Here is an 8737-nt window from a genome sequence, read left to right as displayed (position 1 = left end):
CCTCAAGATGGAAGGTGGACAAAGTTACCTTCAAAGTTCGTAAAAGAGTTCTTGAAAAGGTGTTAAGGTATTTTCCTGTGATACCAAGATTTAAAAGGATGTTTAAATCAGAAGAAATGGCTGAAGATTTGATTTGGCACTCCAATCACAAAAGTCAAGATCATATGATGTGTCATCCAGTTGATTCAGTAGCTTGGGATACAATAAATCACAAGTGGCCTGCTTTTGCATCAGATCCTAGAAATCTTCGTCTTGGTCTTGTAACAGATGGATTCAACCCATTTGGTGACCTTAGTTCCAGATATAGTTGTTGGTTGGTTATCTTGGTCAATTACAATCTTCCTCCATTGAAGTGCATGTCGAAGGAAAATCTTATGTTAACATTACTAATATCAGGTCCAAAGCAACCGGGAAATGATATAGATGTGTATTTGGAACCTCTTGTGGAAGATTTGAAGGAGTTGTGGGACATAGGTGTGGAGGCATTTGATGCATTTAGCAAGTCAATGTTCAATCTGAAGGCTATCTTGATGTGGACAATCAATGACTTTCCAGCTTATGGAAACCTACCTGGATGTGCCACAAAAGGAAAATTTGGTTGCCCAATATGTGGTGAAGACGTATGTTCTATGTGGCTTAAGTACAGTAGAAAGTTTTCATACTTAGGCCACCGAAGATTTCTTGCTCCTGATCTTCCATTTCGTGAGAAAAAGAAGTAGTTTAATGGGAAAAAAGAGAGAAAAGGAAAACCGAGGCCTTTGACTGGTTTAGAAATTCTCAATGTGGTAAAAGTCATTGAAAATGACTGGGGGGAAAAAAAAGAGTCAGAATATCAATAATGCAAAGAGAAAGAAAAAGACGCATGATAATTCAAAAAATGTACAAAAATCAGATCAAATGTGGAAGAATAAGTCAGTTTTTTTCAGTTTGCCATACGAGTTATTTTGCACTATATTCATCAAGTTTTATAAATTTGTTTTTTTGTTCATAAATTTTTATGAATCATGAACTAATACTATGAAATGTGTAAATTGTTACGTGCAGGGACTGCTGCTACGTCATAACTTAGATGTGATGCATGTTGAAAAGAATGTCTGCGAAAATATCATAGGCACATTGTTAAACGTGAAGAAAAAATCCAAAGATGGTGTAAATGCTCGCAAAGATTTGATGCACTTAAACATTAGAAAAGAATTACATCCTCAAGAGAAAGGGGAAAATATGTATCACTTGCCTGCTGCACCTTACACATTGTTTAAAAAAGAGATGAATGTATTTTGCTCTAGATTGAAGAAAATAAAGTTACCCGATGGCTATAGCTCAAATATTGTTAATTGTGTTTCTTTAGAAGATCATAAGCTTATTGGGCTGAAATCTCATGATTGCCATGTTCTAATGCAACAATTGCTATCAGCAGCATTGAGAAGTCTTTTACCTAAAGGTACACGTAGTGCTCTATTTCTATTGTGTGAATTTTACAGTGAATTATGTCAAAGAGTGTTAGACAGGAACCGTTTAGAACAACTCGAGGAGAATATTGTTGAAACTCTATGCATGTTGGAAATGTACTTTCCACCCGCTTTCTTCACTATCTCGGTTCATTTGACAATTCATTTAGCAAGAGAGGCTCGCTTGTGTGTGCCTGTCCAATTCCGTTGGATGTATCCATTTGAAAAGTAATAGTTATTAATTTATTTTTAGACCAATATTATGTTATAAAAATAATTTAAATTTGCTACAAACACTAGTTTCATGTGAAATTTATTTTTTTCTTTAGATTTATGAAAACACTTAAAGAGTATGTGAAGAACCGAGTAAGGCCAGAGGGTTGCATAGCTGAGTGTTACCTTGCAGAAGAACGAATGCGATTTTGTAGTGCCTATATATATAGAAAAAGCGGCTGGTATTGGTATCCGTTCTAATCGGAATCAGGATTTGGATAATGGATTAGTGGAAGGTCGCCCAATTTCTCAAGGAAAAGAAAAAATTTTAGAAGACCATGTGTAGCAAGCTGCGCATCGATATGTGTTGTTCAATACTGCTGAAGTTGAGCCTTACTTACAGTGAGTATAGTTAGTTACATATCATATTAGCCTTTGTCTATTACATAATTCATATATTCTAATAATCACCCTTTAATGATTTTAAATAGGATGCACATTGAGGAGCTGAAACAAACAGATCTTCGTTTCTTAATTAATGAAACATTGTTACAGAAGCGACATATGGAAACATTTGCTCAATTGTTATCAAAACATGTTTGTGATAACTCATCAAACAGAATTCAATGGCTAGCACATGGTCCAAGAAAACATGTCATATCTTATATGGGTTATATTATAAATGGATATCGATTTCACACAATTGATGTTGAAAGGTCGACACAAGATACTGGTGTTTCGATTGAAGCATATACTGTTTGTCAGTCTAGTGCGAATGATTATTCACATACTGTTGGAAGAGTATTATACTATGGAGTTATACGAGATATTGTTTTACAAGACTACTATTCTTTCAAAGTTCCTGTTTTTAGGTGTGATTGGGAAAATCATGAAACTGGAATCAAAATAGAAGATGGTTTTACACTGGTCAACTCACACGAAGGTCTAAGAACTTTTGAAGGCGATCCTTTCATTTCAGCATCACAAGCAAAACAAGTATTCTATTCTAGAGACAATGACGAATCAAACTGGTATGTGTTGCTGAAAGCGCCGCCTCGGGGTATGCATAACATGAATTTGCTTGAAGAGGAAGCCTATACATCATCCACACCTCTTTGATGTGTCCACACTTGAGATTAACATTAATGAGAAAGAACCGTATGCGAGAAATGAGTGTGAAGGAATTGACGTGACTGATCCGTGATTGAAATTTTTGGTTGTAGATTTTATAGTTAATTTAAAAGGTTCCATTACACTTTACTTATTGTTGCAATATATTTGTCTGTTTTCTTTTTATTTTCAGCGAATTATCATGTTATATTACATGTTTGACTATATCTTCATATACAGCATTAAAAAATGAGAAGATTGGGCCAAAAACGCAGCAAGGTATCTGTAGGTGAAGTTCAGGTGATATTTTATTATTTTGTAGATTTTGGTTTATTTTAATTTTAACGAAGTCTCAGTTTTACATGATAATATCTCTTTATGCTATTTTTTAGGAAAATATAGCTAATAAGCTATCGAGAGTGGACTCCAAAACTCCACCTAATTCATCAGAATATTTGCGTGATAAAGAGCTAGTTGATGACGCCAAAACTAATAAGAAAAAAAGACGAAGTCCATCAAAGTTTAATTTGGTTAGTGGCCAATAACAGCCCAAAGATCAGGAACGTAATGAGTTTGGATAGGCAATTGGAGATAATTCGGTCAAGTACGCCACTTTTCTAGGTTGCATGGTAAAAGAATTTGTGCCATACACATTAGATCAATGGAATGACTTAGACGAGGAAATGAAGAATAAGATGTGGTGTTGTCTTCAGGTAATACTTATCACTGTTTTTTTATTCCTATTTTATTACAAAATGTTGAAATATTTTTATGCTTGTTAATGTGTAGTTGAACTATAAAGTTGAGGAGTGAGAGAAACATTCAATCTTTCAAAAGTTAGGTAAATTGTGGCGTGATAGAAAGTCCAAACTCCAAATACTTATACGAGAAGTTGATGATGGTCGAGTGGCTTCACGAGATCTTTGTCTTTTGAAGCCCGAATTTATGGATCAAAACCAATGGGACTTGTTTGTAAAGAAGACACGATCATCACCATTTCAGGTAAGTATCAATTCATTGTTATGGATTTTTTGACTGTTTGATACATGCATATAATTGTTATTATTTTTGGGCTTAAATTTAATAATTCCAAGAAGTAACGAATCACACAACATATAATTTTCTTCTTACTGCATCACTTGGGAAAAAACAACGTTCAATCTATGAAAACCGAACCTCTCCTTCCACCGACTCGTCCCTTTGGCTATTCTTGGTGATACGTTTTCGCAGTCGTCGTCACCAATAAGAAGCTCATCTTTAAGGGTAGTAGGGCTATCTATTATGCAATTTTCCTTCGAGGGCACCAATTTTCCCTTGGAAAAAAGCTCATCAGCAGAGATCATAGAGTACTTTGGGACTGAGAACTCGAAATCCGAGGAAACAAGGGCCTCTCTATAGATGTTTTTGAGCTTGATTGGGGGCTGTTGATCGGCAAAATCGTTAGAAAATGAGATTCTTGGTGTGATGTTGTAGATATTCTGTTGTTGTGCATCGTTGTTGAACATGTTTAATCATGCCATAAAATAACACTAGCTAGAAGTTAACGCAAACTTGAGGGGGCTTTTTTTCTTGTTATGTTGGTCTATTCTTGAACTTCACATGCAATGTAATAAGCCTTTATATACAGGAAATAAGACTCTTTCATGTACATGTATTATTTATATAATAATACATACATATATATACACACAAAAACACATATTGGGAGGCTTTCTGGCTCATATAATGTTAATTATTTCAACCAAAAATAAAAATAAGGGCCTTCATTTTTCATTTATACCCATTATGTGACATTCATGCATTGGATCAATTATTTAATTTTTAGCAATCATGTGACAAATCAATTATATATGAATATGTTATATGTTTTCTATTTTCAGGAAAAGAGTGAAAAATTTATAGCAATGAGGTGAAAGCAAATACACAACCACACAAGGAGCAGGAGAGGTTATGCCCGTTTGGCTCACATTATGGTAATTATTATTATTTGAAAAACTTTATGAAAAGTTCTTCTCAAAGTTTTTTTATTTTTAATTGTAATGATACATTTTTTGAGTTATGTTCCTAATGAATTTTTCATATATTTCTATATGCCTCTTAATCAATGAGAAAACAAGTTCTGCTGATATACCAATTACAAGAACAAAAATATGGGTGGAAGGCCATAAGAAGAAAATTGGACAACCTAGTGGTGAAGCTGTTGGAGAAAAAATGGTAATAAAATTATTTCTGTAAAAAAAATGGTCATCATAAATTCATTATTTTCTCAAAAATTATTTGTTTGTTATTTGCAGAAAGAAATAGAAGAATGTGCACCTGAATCTCAAAACACTATTAACATTGTTGAGGATGCAATTAGCCTTGTATTTGGGAAGGAAATTCGAGGTAGAGTGCGTGGAATGGGCTTTGGAGTTGCACCTTCAAAAGTTGGAGCATCTTTACAACAAAATAGAACTATTAAACAACTTCAAAGTATGATGCACAACCTTCAACAGGAAGTGCAACAAATGAGGTCCATTGTTTTCCAAAATATGAGGCAACAAAATGAGCAAGAACGGGTTAGTAATTAAACAACAATAGATAAAATAATTTTTATTGATGCTGTTGAGAATTTTTGTTTAGTGACCTATGGTTTTGTCTTGATCATTTTTTTGTTTTATTGTTGGGAAGAAAAATGGTATAAGTTTCACTAGTCTTATTTAGTTTACTTTGTAGCTTTAATGTATTTTTATTTTGCACTTGAATTTTTATGTTAAATTTGGTTGATGTGGTCACGATAATTTGTATATTGGCTTCCTTACTAAATAATGAAATTATAATGAAGCTTCTTACATTGGATATTTGTTGTTTGAGATAAAAAAAATTAGTATATTGGCTTCCTCTGGACTAAAATTTAGTATATTGGCTTCCTTACCATATTTCCTAGCTGAATTTCTTTGGATGATGTATAATTTCACCATAAGAACTCATACCTCTGGACTAAAATATATTAAATGATATATTGTCTAGTTGATTAAACTTTTTCTTGTATAATTAAATATTGAAAGTCACTTATAAGAAACATTTGATTGTATTTGAGAAAACAACATTCGATTGGTGCACCTCTTGTGATTTCAAAGTATTTTTAATTTAGTTATGTGTTTTTATGGTCATTTTTAGATTGTTTGATTATAAAAATGAAAGTAAAATGAGTAATAATAGGACTCATGGATGTGGAAGAAGCTTCATTATATTTTCATTATTTAGTAAGGAATCCAATATACAAATTATTTGGAAGAGCTTCTTCCGCAGAGTATATTTTCTAGTGACCTCACAATAGAAGTAATCTAATGAAGCTTCTTACATTGGAGATTTGTTGTTTCACATATTTTTTGCTTTATCTCAATATGTAGGTTGGTAGTGGTGGTAGCATTGAGATTGAGAATGATATTGGTAGTGGGTGTGATATCAATCGTCTCAAAAAAAGTGGTACTGTTGATAATGTGAACCAACATCAAGTTGCATCTCGGGTAACTATCTTAAAAGTTTGTGTTATTTAAACCACATTTGTTATAAAAATAGATATGGCATAATTAACACTTTGTATTGTTTATATGCAGTCAAATGTAAAGAATGTGAGTCATGGAGATATCCCTGAAAATACTAACTGTAAGTTGCTTCATTGGTGTGGTGATGGAGTTGTTGCTGAAGGTCGAATTGCATCCACAGATCCAACGGTAAAAGTGCATCACGTTCCTCTTGGTGGATCTTGTTGGAAAGTTTGGGTTGATAGAGTTCTAGTGGAGCAGGTAGACTTAATTCGACCGAATTCTGAAATGATTTTTCTGGATGATGCAGTTGGAAGCACATTAGCATGATTTTCTAAATTTATCGTTTTGTGTGACTGATACAGATCCTATTGGTTCTAGGGTTAGAGAAACTGTTGCAACAAACCATTATATTACTGAGTATTTTGTTTAGTTTATCAAGTTTTTTGTCTTATTGGATAAAGGAGAATTGACATTAATTACTTATAAGTTTTTATGTTATCTTATTATTTTGCTTTATTTCCGGTGATTGGTTGGATGTGGTGTGATAAATCTTTTGAGTTTCGATATTATTGTTTAAATTTTGGTTCATAATAATATAAATAACGTTAATGTGCTGCACGTTGCTGATAAACCAAATCGACAGCGTACAAAAATATATCAATTACAGCTTGCATTGCACCCTACAAACATATCACTACTTCTAATTGCAGCGTGCTGCACGCTGTCAATAGCTCACCTTATCAACAGCATATTGCGCATGCCATGGTTACTTTTAACCGCAGCGTGCAGTACACGCGGCGAATGAATCATCAACAGCATATTGCGCACGCCATGGATACTTTTAACCAAGGCGTGCAATGCACGCTGCCAATTGGTCAACATATCAACAACATGTTTTGCGCACGCCATGGATACTTTTAACCACAACGTGCATTGCACGCTGCCAATTGGTCAACATATCAACAGCAAGTTTTGCACGACGTTGAAACTTTTAACCATAGCGTGCGGGGCACGCTACCGAAAGATAACTATCAATAGCACACTCCGCACGCCGTTATTAGAGTAAACCACAGCGTAAACCGCACGCTGCCAATAGTTTTCAACAGCATGTTTTGCACGATGTTGAAACTTTTAACCATACCGTGCGGGGCACGCTGCCGAAAGATAACTATCAATAGCACGCTCTGCACGCCGTTATTAGAGTAAACCGCAGCGTAAACCGCACGCTGCCAATAGTTTCAAACTTAAGACGGCTTTCAACTTTACAGTGTGCGTCGCAGCGTGCATATCTTTCCACGGCACATATTGCACGCCGCGGAAACCCACTTTTCTTGTAGTGATTGCATATCGATTCTTGTAAGAAAAGAGAATTAATGTGTCAATGTATTTTTGCCCAAGAAATGAATTTTTTTTTTTGGCATTTCATTATTGATGTCATCATATGGATTTGATTCATGAGATGAGAAAGAGTTATGCTATATTCTAAGACGATAATTACACATGGTTACTCATTGTTTTTTACATTACGAAATTATCTTAAATATAGTTTTATTTAAAAAATATATTTTTAGTCTTTATACTCACGTCACTTTATATCAACCAATTAATGAACATATATATACCACAGTTCATACAAATAAGAATAAATTTCTCCAAATTGTTAGAAACTTGTAATACTCAAAACAATATAATGAAACCACCACCTTCCTCTCTCTTTATCCGTTTAACCTCTTAGCCTTCATCCTTTTCATCACCATCCTCCACGGTGAAGGTTTTATATGTTATGTATTCAGTGCCAAATTCAATTCTTTTACATTGATTTATATAATTTTCTTGAACAAATATATACACAAAAAAGCATGATGTGGTTATCTCTGTAAATTTCTGGATTCCATTTCATTCACATTATGCAAAATTCCGAGCTTCGGAATGTATCTAACATACCTTTTTCTATATAATTCATTAAATGTTTGCCACAACTTATTTTGGTGTTAGCTAGAGAAGAAACTACTAGACAGATTGGATTTTGCAATTGGAGAAAGTGAAAACGATTGCGACGTATTCCAAGGAAAATGGGTGCGAGATGAGTCAAGACAACTTTACGAGGAGTCGGAGTGCCCATGTTAGAATTTTTCTCAAAATTCATGTTTCAATACATTTCTAAACATGATAAACAATGCGAAAGTAAATCGAGCGTTGCCTCCGGCCATCGAATGATTTGTGAATTTTTCTGATTTCCTCCGACTGATGCCTTCTAAGCACTCCAACACTCTCTGTAGATGGTGTATTTTTTTTTCTTATGAGGTGTGTGCTTAGGGACCTCAATCACCGCTATTTATAGACATTTATGACACCATCGATGAGTGATTGCGGGAGCCTTTCAAAGTTTTTAAAGAGAAATTGTTTCACCTCATATAACAAACTCTTATCATTGGT

At 34.1% G+C, this 8737-nt stretch overlaps 1 protein-coding gene across 7 annotated transcripts; it reads left to right on the top strand.

Annotated features, from left to right (window-relative positions):
- The first annotated feature begins 942 nt into the window (after nt 1-942).
- LOC140976589 (uncharacterized) lies at nt 943-7130 on the top strand. Of its 7 annotated transcripts, XM_073440827.1 has the most exons (9): nt 943-2063; nt 2153-2905; nt 3012-3071; nt 3164-3484; nt 3561-3773; nt 4652-4985; nt 5066-5329; nt 6164-6280; nt 6371-7125. In XM_073440827.1, the coding sequence occupies exons 6-9, from the start codon at nt 4830-4832 to the stop codon at nt 6626-6628; spliced, it is 795 nt and encodes a 264-aa protein (XP_073296928.1). In that variant the 5' UTR covers nt 943-2063; nt 2153-2905; nt 3012-3071; nt 3164-3484; nt 3561-3773; nt 4652-4829; the 3' UTR covers nt 6629-7125. The 7 variants fall into 7 exon arrangements, 6 of the variants coding, with proteins under 6 accessions (XP_073296928.1, XP_073296932.1, XP_073296929.1 ...); XM_073440831.1 differs by having other exon boundaries at nt 2153-3071; nt 5131-5329; nt 6371-7130; XM_073440828.1 differs by lacking the exon at nt 2153-2905.
- The last annotated feature ends 1607 nt before the right edge of the window (nt 7131-8737 follow it).

The sequence above is a fragment of the Primulina huaijiensis genome, chromosome 5, assembly GCF_012295235.1.
Source record: "Primulina huaijiensis isolate GDHJ02 chromosome 5, ASM1229523v2, whole genome shotgun sequence".
Lineage (NCBI taxonomy): Eukaryota > Viridiplantae > Streptophyta > Magnoliopsida > Lamiales > Gesneriaceae > Primulina > Primulina huaijiensis.
Note: the sequence above shows the minus strand (reverse complement) of the source record. Positions and strands in the feature narration are given on the sequence as shown.

Excerpts from the sequence above, each read along its gene's own strand:
- LOC140976589 (XM_073440830.1), top strand. The coding sequence starts at position 4,830 with ATGTTCCTAATGAATTTTTCATATATTTCTATATGCCTCTTAATCAAT. Across the intron at positions 5,330-6,163 it reads AACAAAATGAGCAAGAACGG|GTTGGTAGTGGTGGTAGCAT; the intron begins GTTAGTAATTAA and ends CTCAATATGTAG. Across the intron at positions 6,281-6,370 it reads AACATCAAGTTGCATCTCGG|TCAAATGTAAAGAATGTGAG; the intron begins GTAACTATCTTA and ends GTTTATATGCAG.